Raw genomic sequence first — 11,991 nt, 5'->3', positions numbered from 1 at the left:
ACTGGCCTTGCCAAAGGAAACACAGAAGTTGGCTCCATTTCCACATCAGCAGTTTGCAAACACTGTTCTGTACAGTGTTAAAATGTAAAACCACCATTAAACACAGTGTTAAAACATCATTAAACATCATGTTAAAATATAAAACATCATTAAACACAGTGTTAAAATATCTTCAACGGTTTAAGGCTAAATGAAACATATTTAGTCTAAAAAGACCTGTGAAAAGTCAGTTTCATTTAAAGGAGATCCCAATTGAGTGGGAAATGAAAAGTCCTGACATTTTTTCATCTACATATTGGTAAAAGAAACATTTTAGCACTTATTTGAGATGGTTTCTATCTCCTCCTTGGGAAAAAAAAAAAAAGGGAGACGATATCCTTTACCTCCAGCACCAAGCATAGGGTTTAAAACATTGTATTAATGGTACCTAAATGTTTATTGAGTGAATAAATAGAATTTTAAATAGAACAAAGCACTGGTCAGAAACAGAACAATAACCGAGTCTCTTTTGAGGTTGTAAAATGAAGGGGGTGGATCTCCAGCTCTAAGTCTCCTCTTCTTCTTTGCCATTTATTTTTAACCCCCAACATCTTTGTACACAACCATGGACTTCAGTCTTATGACCTCCCTCATCTGGTTGACTCCAGTAGAGATCAGAGAACATAGGCAGCCTCTTGGGAGGCTGCCCAAGGACAGTTTATTACAGAACTCACTTCCTGCCAGGTGCAGTGGCTCACGTCTATAATCCCAGCACTTTGGGAGGCTGAGGCAGACAGATCACCTGAGGTCAGGAGTTCAAGACCAGCCTCTCCAACATAGTGAAATCCCGTTTCTACCAAAAAATACAAAAGTTAGCCAGGTGTGGTGGCGCCGGCCTGTAATCCCAGCTGCTCAGGATGCTGAGGCAGGAGAATCACTTGAACCCGGGAGGCAGAGGTTGCAGTGAGCCAAGATTGCACCACTACACTCCAGCCTGGGTGACAGAGCCAGACTCTGTCTCAAAAAACAAACAAGCAAAAAACCTCACTTCCTAAGTGGTATCCAAGCAGACTTAGTTATCTGGGAACGGGGCAAAGGAACTTCAGGGAGCGTGCTAATGATCCTTCTAACTCCCTAACTTCGTGGTTCTTGAGAACAAAGAGTGGACACCCACCTCACAGAGCTGTGGGGGGTAAATAATATGTGAGTAAAAGGTTTAGTGCCTTTTACATACATGGTGGATATTATCATCTAGTATGGAAATAGGAGGTGAGTAATTTTTTAAGTGGACCTAATTGGGGTGGGGGCGTGGGATAGTTAGAACAACAAATTGAGAGGCCCAGGAAAAACAAAAATATTTTGACAGTGCCTATAAATCATTCTGGAAAAGCTGGGAGTGGATAATGTTTTTAAAAACGAAAATTCCCTATGTTCGAGTACAAATCCTTTTATATACATCTATACACTTAGGTATGCATAAAATTCCCCTGCAAGAATGGTTAACAGGCACTAGTGGTTACCTCCAGGGAGGGGACTTGATCTGCAACAGCAGCTGGGGAAAGGCTTCTAAAATTTTTTTTCCATGTTTTTTCTTGGAGAAATAAAGAAAAAAAAAGTAAAAATTTTGCCATGTGTCTATATTACCTATTAAAAATTCATAATTCATTTGTAAATTTAATGCTACTAGGTTAAAATTTCTCCCAAGTTGTGCCACATTTTGAGGAAACTGAAATTGGGAAAGTTGGCTTTCAGTCTTAATAATATTGAGTGTTAGAGTGCTGATACCGCCCCCTGGTGCCGGGTGCCCACCACTGTGGCTGCTCCCTGCAGCCACCGCGGGGCTCGCTCTAGACCTGTTTATCTCACCAGTGCTCACCAGGTGAATACCTTAACTAGTTAACGCATTAACTAACTAAACCGTTACCTATTCAGATACTCCAATGCCTTCATAGTTTTTTTTTTTTTTTTAATTTAGGTACTGTGAAGAATGACATTACCTCATGCCTCAATCTTGCTGACCCCAGATCACAGTTGGGGATGGAGGAGCCGATGAAATAATAGATCATTTGAATGACAGTATATCCTTTCACCTTTTCATTTCTTTTTTCCATTTTAAACTTGACATACTTAGAAGCAAAAGGACATTTTTACTTCCTCAGTTGTATTTCAAACACACGTCATTTTAGCAGTTAAATTTGTATTAATTCATCAGGTGTTGCAGTAACTTTCTTCTCTGCATGTGTTGAGATGGAGGTTCTTTGTCCACATAATTTTTCACATGCTTTTATTTGGGTAAAATTTTCTGAACTGTGTTTCAGATATTTCGTTGTTCTGTAGGCTATTTACTATCATGCTGCGCATGTTTTCTTCTTTTGAGACAGAGTTTCACTCTTTTTGCCCAGGCTGGAGTGCAATAGTGCAGTCTCCGCTCACTGCAACCCCTGCCCCCAGGGTTCAAGCAATTCTCCTGCCCCAGCCTCTGAGTAGCTGGGATTACAGGCGCCCACCACCACGCCCGGCTAATTTTTGTATTTTTAGCGGAGACGGGGTTTCACCATGTTGGCCAGACTGGTCTCGAGCTCCTGACCTCAGGTGATCCACCCTCCTCAGCCTCCCAAAGTGCTAGGATTACAGGCATGAGCCACCGTGCCGGCCATGCTGTACATTTTTTAAAGTAATGTTTTTATTATTTTAAAATCAATGTATTCTCATTAGAAAAGTATTTTAGAAAATACAGTGAAACACGAATAATAAAATAAAACTAGCCTTAATTCCGTCATCAATAGGTAACTACTGTTAACATCTCTATTCCCTCCAGTTTTTCTAATGTCTATGTTTTTATATCGTTTTCACGCTGAATTTTGAAGTCTTCAAAGTACATTTCTGCTTTCATTTATAAATGTTAAAAGTCTGTCCTTGTTAAATATTACAAACATATTCTTATTAGAAACTACTGTATTATTAGAAACTGCAAGGCATGTTTGGGTATAGGCGTAGAAGGTCATTTTGAACATACCCGCCAATTCAGGGTTAGTATTGGACTCCTCTATTAAAGCCGCATTTGTGTCCCGTTATACTGGATGTATATCACACAAGAGATCACACTCCAGGCTGAAGATCTTCCAGGACCAACCCCTAATTCCATAATCTTGACGCTTTGGCCTTTGACAAATATTTGAGCATCGAATGGACTTCTCAGAGGCCTCTCTGGCAGCCTAAGTGGGCCATAGTGCAGGCGAGCAAGAGGACGGTTAGGGTCAGGGCAAAAGCGCAAGAGGCAAAAGGGACGCTAGGCAGGTTTGAAATCTAAGCGAGTGGCAACATCGCTTTTTCTTATCTTACTTTTCGGTGGTTCCACCCATTCGGGTGAACAATCTGGATCATCTCCTTGGCAAGCTAGGTTCCCAAAAGGAGGCGGGCCTGATGAAGGGCTGGTGGGCGTGTTTCCGCCCAACGCCCGCGCTGGCCCGCGCTGTGGTTGGGAGGCCCTCCCCGCGCCCAGGCCGGTATAAAGAGGCAGGCTGCGGACTCGGAGCAGGTCGGGGCTGCGCAGTGGGAAAGCTCGCCTAGTCGGTCCGCATCCGTGTCGACCACCTGTCTGGACACCACGAAGATGCCACCCGCTGGGGGCAAAAAGGCCAAGAAGGTGAGTCTCCAGGGGACCCGAGGGCGCTCTCCTCCCCCTCCCACCTGCTCTGTACCCCAGCCTCTGGGAGTGCAGAGGGGCCCTCGGACCCTGCCTGCGACCCATCATCCTCCTGCTCACTCCCGTCCCTTAGCCTCAGACCAGAATGTGCTTCCAGAACTTCTCCAGCGGGACCCCAAGGCACCTCTGAGCCTCCCCACGCCTGCCCCACATTCAGAGCGCGGCCCCAGAGCGCCTCTCTCTCCCCTCCAGCCCCAGCCCCGTTCGGACCAGAGTGCGCCCCAGATTTCTGTGATCCTTGCCCCTCAGACCCGAAGGCACCCTCTGAGCCATCCCCGACAGCTGGGTGTCCCCAGAACTCCGAGCCTCCCAATACCTTCTGAACCTGGCACCCCAAGACCAAAAAACTCCCCAGAGACACTGCTCCTAGCCCCACAGGCGCGATATCCTGTCCCCACTGAGCTGCGTAGCGCGCCTGGCGTGCTCCGCATCTGTGTCCGCTGGGGCCGCCGCGAGCACCCTCTGCACCCGGCGCGCACAGAACCGGGAGGAGTGGGCGGCGCTGGTTCCGACATTTTCCTGGACCCGCACCGCGGGTGTCGGGGCCGCCTCCCCGCCGGGTTCTCGCTGTACCCAAGGCCTAGGCGCTGGTTGGGTGATTGCAGATTTTCACAGGCAATTTGATGTCCGAGATGACAGAAAAATGTCATCCGAAATGTCAGCCTCGAAAACATGGTTTAAGAAAAAAAATGGGCGGCCTGGCGCGGTGGCTTAAGCCTGTAATCCCAGCACTTTGGGAGGCCGAGGCGGGCGGATCACGAGGTCAGGAGATCGAGACCATCCTGGCTAACATGGTGAAACCCCGTCTCTACTAAAAAATACAAAAAACTAGCCAGGCGAGGTGGCGGGCGCCTGTAGTCCCAGCTACTCGGGAGGCTGAGGCAGGAGAATGGTGTGAACCCGGGAGGCGGAGCTTGCAGTGAGCTGAGATCCAGCCACTGCACTCCAGCCCAGGCCACACAGCCAGACTCCGTCTCAAAAACAAAAAAAAACTAAAAATGGGCAGAGTGGCGTTAAGATACTGAGGAAGGGCTGTCGATGAAACTGCAAAACCCAATTCCAGCTCCAGATTAACAAATCCATCTTTTGGCTTTCCCAGTGGCTTGTTGGGAGAAGTGTTTTCAGTCCAGATGGTAGTCCTTCCTCTAATTTGGGGAACGAACGGATGGATAGATGGACTGACTGCCCTGGAATGAGACTGGACGGGTGGCAAGAGAGAGAAGGATGGAGGGAGGAGAGAATAAACTTGACCTTTTGGTATCAAAATGCCCAGTCCCAGGCCTGGCACGACAGAGGCCCCCGGAAAATGGTAGGGAAGCAGCAGAGGTGGCCAGGCCAACTGCATCCTCTGGGCTGTAAGAACAGTGAGAAAGGTCCAGCTGTCATCCCAGTGCCTGCCCTGCTGGAGAACCAGCTGAGGTGTGCCCAGTTTCTAAAGGGATGGCTTCCCAAATCAAAAGACCTCTACACAAGGAAGAAGGTCAATTCGGTTACAGATTCTAAATGCATCATCATGTTGATGGCATGAGTGGGTGCTGAGATGGCAAAGGACTGTGGACTGTCACCAGTCCAAGGAGGGTGAGAATTTCGCCAGTCCCTAAATGTACTAAATTAATAGTCCGTAGAGACTGGGAAGGATGATTCCTATAGATATAGATATAGATATAGATATAGATATAGATATAGATATAGATGCGACATTTAGACACACTGCAATCATGACGAATGTTTGGATTTCAAAATGACATGTGAGCCATTTATATTTTTGTAGTGCTTTTTTATTTTATGGGCTCCCGGAAGATAACATGGCTTCAACATTATGGCTTGAAAATGTTTTATCTGAAAGGTATATTAGGGAACACACAGCATAATCCTACCACTTTGCTTCTGTCTGGTGAAATGTCAATTGTTTCCTCTCTCTGAGCACCAGCTGTCCAAATGGCATGGGAAGGGGCAGTGGAGGGAAGAGAATGAAAATGAGGGAGGTTCTAAGAAGGCGGCAAGGAATTGGGATACAAAATCCTGTGATTGCCTCTCACAGATTTCTGGAATGCTTGTTATTATGTCAGCTTTTGTTTTATCCACTGTTATTGGTAGTAAATGGAACACACTGGGTAAATACATCCCAAGTTATTCCTTTACACTATATAGTTTTTTTCAGGGCTGTCCCGCCACCCCCAATCCCATTTAAAATCAAATATAGATATTATTTAAGCATAAAAGAGTCAGGAAGCCCTATGCTCCCCATCTGGAAGACCATGTATAAATTACTCAGGGACTCTGGGTCTTGATTTCTCATTTGTGAAATGAGAGAGAGATCTCAGTTGAATTGAATACTATTTATTTTTAAAGTCTATGATTCTTTGAAATTACAAAAAAAACTATTAAACTAGAGAATTACTTTGTAATTCACAAAACCCTTTCAAAATACTTAATTCCAAATTTATCTATAGAACAACAGGGTGATTACTGCACAGTATTGTAAATGGAATAAGTATGGAGATTGGGCTGAAAATCATTCAACAAATACTTCATTTAGTTATCTCTTCCTTGTTCTCATCATAAAGTACAGAATGCACACACTCATAAGCTGGTCTGTATAGCACAGCTACTGTTGCGGAAACTCAATGTTAACACCAAAGATAGAAGTCTTTGAGTGATGTGGCCACCTTTTCAGTCTTAAAATAAAATGGCTTAATAGCATTGCTGGGCACTGTGGCACAAGCCTATAGTTTCAGCTGCTGGGGAGGGTGAGACTGGAGGATCTTCTGAGCCCAGGAGTTCAAGTTCCTCTGGGCACATAGTGAGACCCTGTCTCTAAGAAAGAAAGAAAGAAAGAAAAAAAAGCATTCTATGCCATTTCAAGTTTAACAATTTTAACCCTCTCTTTAGCTTGTTGATAGAGTAAGAAGATTAGTATTTACCATTTTAAGAATCTGTGCTTAAGTGCAGATTTGAGGCTTTACAACAAAATCTTTTCATTTAATCCCTCAGCAGATAGTTCTTGAAACACACCTCCCGTGGTATTCTTCAAACACTCTTTAACGTGTTCTGAAAGACCCCCACCCCCAGCACATACAAAGGAATACACAAATGTTTATTTTATGAGCATTCTGGTTGTTTGTCTTATAGATAGCCATAAATGTATACATAAAATATAAATTTTTCTCTGAAAATTCTAAAATAACCACACCTCTACAAGAATATGTTAGCAAAAGTAATACAAATAGAAAATTCTCTTAAATACTCAAGTAACTCCTTTTCCTCCCTCATCTGTAATTTTAGGGCATCCTAGAACGTTTAAATGCTGGAGAGATTGTGATTGGAGATGGAGGGTTTGTCTTTGCACTGGAGAAGAGGGGCTACGTAAAGGCAGGACCCTGGACTCCTGAAGCTGCTGTGGAGCACCCAGAAGCAGGTTGGTGCAGAGCTCTATTGTAAGTTCTCATAAAGGAGCTGGGTGTGGTGGTTCACGCCTGTAATCCCAGCAACTCAGGAGGCTGAGGTGGGAAGACCACTTGAGCCCAGGAATTCAAGACCAGCTTGGGCACACGGGGAGACCCAGTCTCTCAGAAGTTTTTTAAAAAATTAGCTGGGCATGGTGGTGCACGCCTGTAGTCCCAGCTACTTGGGAGGCTGAGGCAAGAGGATCACTTGAGCTATTTTATGCAAATGATTGTGTGTATTTGCAGTGCCTTTGTAATTGAGACTGAGTGGTAGCTAGAATTGATGGAAACCCCTGAAGAGTCTTCCTGCAAGCTGGACTTCACCTGCAACATTTTTATTTATCTGGTGCCTGGGCCTGACTTTTTCATGTTCTAGGCAACAAGAAAGGAGTGGTTATACTACAGGCCCACAATCCCCTGTCCAAACCACATTTTGGGGCCAAATGTGTCTTGGAATTCAGGAATCTGGGGATGTTAGAAAGTTAACACAGTAGCATATTATGTAACACTCCCAATGGACCCTGAAGCAGCCCCCATTGAAACACATTAATACATTTTTGCATCAAAATATATGACTACCTTTACTAACTGAAACATGTTTATCAATACCTTCATGTTGGTTCAGTTCATATTTTGCCCCCAAATAGTTTTGCTGCAAACTTACCCAACTGAAGAAATACTTCAGAATTTTATTCGACCTTTTAGAGTTTACTGTGGAATTTCAAAAACTTGCATTTCTCAAGCTAAATCTATAAGGCTAATCTCCAACTATGCTATGTACATATGTAATCATGTATCAATGTATACTTAGCTTCTATGATGTTAAAATAAGTAATATAATGAGGAGCTAAGGCCATAAAATGAAAGTAATCAATTAGTATAAGTGATATCATTGTGTAAAAGGGACTAGTCCTATCGTATTATGGGTTAGAGGATGAACCTAGGAACCTTGTGATCAGGAAAATGTAGGTGAAAGGATACTCAGAAATTACCAGCCTCATTCTCTTGCTAAAGTTTATGCCCAAAGTTATAGTTCTTGCACCCAGTGGAAGCAGTTTTAATTCAGCAATGGAATTCAGGTTATTGGGGTCTGGAAGAGTTTAAGGAATCTGCCTTTCTGATAATTGCCCCCAGGTGACTCTAAGATGGATCATACTTAGAGAATTACTGCAGTTTTAGAAGCATGATGAATAATCAAGAGTGAGGAGTTGTCTTCAACTGTTTGAGATCACTGCCCTATGGAAAAATCTGATAAAAGTTTATAGACCTTCTGCACTGTAAAATGTATTTACACGTAACAATTTGCACACATTTCCAGGGTTTTTTCATGAAACCTCTGGAAATCCACCCAAGGACCATGTGAGTGGACTTCATAGTTATAAACCATTTCTTCCTAGCATCCAGAAACCTAGTATATAGACCTTTCAGTCCTCTCCAACCACAGCAGCTCTGGGTTTATCTGATTGATATATGGGACTCCCTATATTTTTAATTGGTTCTGTTATTATAAAACAAGTTTGAAGCCCACTAATTTAGGGATGCTTTTGAGGTCCCACTGAGAACTTTCTATGATTTAAAAAATCATGGAAAATGACAACAAGCTTACAAATCCATTTTCTAAAATGTAAAAGCTTTTTTCACTTATGTATTCATCTATTTACAAACAAAAACCAAGGTTTCTATGTTCCAGGCACTCTACTGTACTAGTCCTCTGGGATACAAGAGATGACTATGGACTCATCTCCGGTGTTAGTCCCAAGGGCTAAGAACTTCAGCGTCCTAGCAATTTCCTACCCTCTCATATAGTTGCTCCTGGACCTTTGGATTTCATAAACCTCTGAAATTTCAAAATAATTTTCAGGAGCTGATATATTAATAGCATGCTGATTTCTTACTTTGCCCAGTTAATTCTCCTAACAAAAACAACCATCATCCAAGTTTCACTGTCATTTTATAAAAGGAGTTTTTTTCCACTATCTTACAATGGCAGTTTTTGACAAGGCTGAAAACAAATATGGGTTGGGGAAACTTTTAAAAGAAGATGCCTATGCCTTACTCCAAACCAATTAAATCAGAATATCTATGGATTTGACATTCCAATCCATAATTTAAAGAAAAGTTTGCAGGGGATCTAATGGGCAACCATAGCTTAGGACAGCTATTTTAAAACAAATGATAATTTCTTAAACTGAATACATTTAGCTATATGGGAAAAAAAAAATCCCACCGTATTTCCTCCAGCTGATAAAACTTTGCCATTTAGAGGCCTCACACCCATAATCCTAGCACTTTGGGAGGCTAAGGCGGGCAGATCACTTGAGGTCAGGAGTTCAAGATCAGCCTGGCCAACATGGCAAAACCCTGCCTCTACTGAAAATACAAAAAATTACCAGGCGTGCTGGCAGGCGCCTGTAGTCCCAGCTACTCGGGAGGCTGAGGCAAGAGAATTGCTTGAACCCAGGAGGCAGAGGTTGCAGTGAGCCAAGATCACATCACTGCACACCAGCCTGGGTGACAGAATGAAACTCTATCTCAGAAAAAAAAAAAAACACCTTGCCATTTGGCATGCATCCATGGATCTGTGCTTGGAAACCCTGCTCCAGTTCTTATTTCACCCCGCTACCAGAATTATCTTTTGAAAAGACTGTACTAATTACATCATCCAGTTGCTTAAAAACTAAATATTTCCCTGATTCATCAACTCCAGCCATTCAAAGTACTTGTCATTCCCCCAAATGCCATGTCTGTTTCTGCCTTATTATCTTTGCTCAGGCTGTTCTCTCTGGAGGGAATTCCCTTCCCCACCTTCTCTGCCTGGCAATAGCACAGAATTCTTCAAAGTGCAGCTCAAATGATTCCTCATCTTCGGACCTCCTTAACCTCCTTGCCCCATGTCCTGGGTAGAAATGATCCCTTCTTCCTGCATAACCCAACCATGCAGTGCTGTAGTTAGTTATTTCTAGACAGACTGTAAAGTTGTCCAAAGACAGGATAATGGATTGTTCACCCTTGTGTCCGTGGGTGCCATCCACAAATACAGTCAATGAATGATAAACAAAGTTAAACAATGAACAAGATAAGCAAATACAGGAATATGAGCATCCCCTGGCCACCCATTCATCTAGTCACAGTAGGTTTGCAGGAGTTGCCAAGAGACTTCAGATCTACCTCTCATCTACCCCTAAGATGTGCAAATGTCAAGCAACCAGAAATTCAAGCAGTTATTTTCCTGCTTGTTTATCTGAGAGCCATTTGAAAACACTGTGGGTTAATAAACAGATAGAAATTATACCTTTCCTCTTTCGCTCTCCCAGTTCGCCAGCTTCATCGAGAGTTCCTCAGAGCTGGCTCAAACGTCATGCAGACCTTCACCTTCTATGCAAGTGAAGACAAGCTGGAGAACAGGGGAAACTATGTCTTAGAGAAGATATCTGTGAGTAAAACCAGCTGTGGAACTTTTAGAAGGATATTGTTGACCCATTGCATCAACAAAGCTCCCATAGAGAAAAGGGTTCAGCCTCTTCAGAGTTTTGTTTTATTTCTAATAATACAAAAATGAGAGGCGTGAATAACAGCCTTAGGTTTTATTTAGCTGTAATCCCCAAAATTAACAAAGAGGCATTTAGCAAAGCAGATGAAAGAAGAGGTATTTAATGATTTATGATTCTCCTAGTCTCCTAAGTTGCTGAGTAAATTGGGCATCCTTACAAATTCTTTCATCCTTAATGTTTTTAAATGTAGCATGGCTAGAGGAAAGATCGTAGGCATAATAAATCAGTAAACCTGGAATAGTGCCTGACTCAACCACATCTACTTTGTGATGTTGGACCAACCCCTTTACCCCATCAAGGCTGAGGTTTCCAAAATTCCATGAGTATACAATGCTAGGTTTGGGGAGCTTTTTGTTTGTTGAGCATAACAAACAACTTTTAAAGTCTAAATAATTAGAAAAGACCTTGTTAGTTATGCACTTATCTGTTAATTGAGAATATACATACAAAAATGTCCTGAATTCTATAGTTATTAAATTTAATTTCATAAAAGCAAATCATCATCACCACCACTACTACTATTTGTTAGGCACTCTTCTAAGTGCATCTTAGGCACTGGAAGATACCAGATAACATCCTTCAATGTAAATACTTTTACCATCTCACACATTTTTGGTATAATGTAATGTCATATATAATATATATTTATTGTTACTATCACTATTATTAGTGTTATTGTTATTGCAAACTGTTCAGCTTGGTAAAGCTTTGAACTATTCCATAACAGTCATTTTCTGGAATAAGATACTATTGTAAATATACAACTAAGATGTGAATGTTTGAATAATAATTTTATTTCAATTTCACATGAAAATTTAGAAGTCTCATATACTCACCCATTTTAGGGGCAGAAAGTCAGTGAAGCTGCTTGTGACATTGCCCGACAAGTGGCTGATGAAGGAGATGCTTTGGTAGCAGGAGGAGTGAGTCAGACACCTTCATACCTTAGCTGCAAGAGTGAAACTGAAGTCAAAAAAATATTTCTGCAACAGTTAGAGGTCTTTATGAAGAAGAACGTGGACTTCTTGATTGCAGAGGTAAAGAATAATGTGAAAGATAAGACAAATACACCTAGTACATTTTCTCTACCTTTGGCTTTCAAGAGCACTGTGTGGGGTTAGGTGACGATCATAACTAGTAATAGTAATATTTAGTTTTTGAAATCGTTTCTCAATTCAGGGCTTCTGATAAATTTGATTCAGTTAATCTGATATGGTGTTTTTCCAACTTTTTGACTGCAATTTACAGTAAGAAATCTTTCTATTTCATTTAAAAAATGCTAATGGGTCACAATTCAAAGTTTGAAAAC

The 11,991-nt window shown here is 42.2% G+C and overlaps 1 protein-coding gene across 1 annotated transcript in view; it reads left to right on the top strand.

Annotated features, from left to right (window-relative positions):
* The first annotated feature begins 3,491 nt into the window (after positions 1 to 3,491).
* The window catches only part of BHMT (betaine--homocysteine S-methyltransferase), a 20,396-nt gene continuing 11,896 nt past the window's right edge, over positions 3,492 to 11,991 (top strand). Inside the window, exons 1-4 of the mRNA XM_011959207.1 lie at positions 3,492 to 3,625; positions 6,971 to 7,103; positions 10,446 to 10,564; positions 11,528 to 11,719. Coding sequence (XP_011814597.1) covers positions 3,593 to 3,625; positions 6,971 to 7,103; positions 10,446 to 10,564; positions 11,528 to 11,719 — 477 coding nt within the window. The 5' untranslated portion in view covers positions 3,492 to 3,592. The remainder of the gene's footprint in view (positions 3,626 to 6,970; positions 7,104 to 10,445; positions 10,565 to 11,527; positions 11,720 to 11,991) is intronic.

This window comes from Colobus angolensis, unplaced genomic scaffold, assembly GCF_000951035.1.
Source record: "Colobus angolensis palliatus isolate OR3802 unplaced genomic scaffold, Cang.pa_1.0 Scaffold49, whole genome shotgun sequence".
Classification (NCBI taxonomy): Eukaryota; Metazoa; Chordata; class Mammalia; order Primates; family Cercopithecidae; genus Colobus; species Colobus angolensis.
This window is presented reverse-complemented; position numbering and strand designations above follow the sequence as displayed.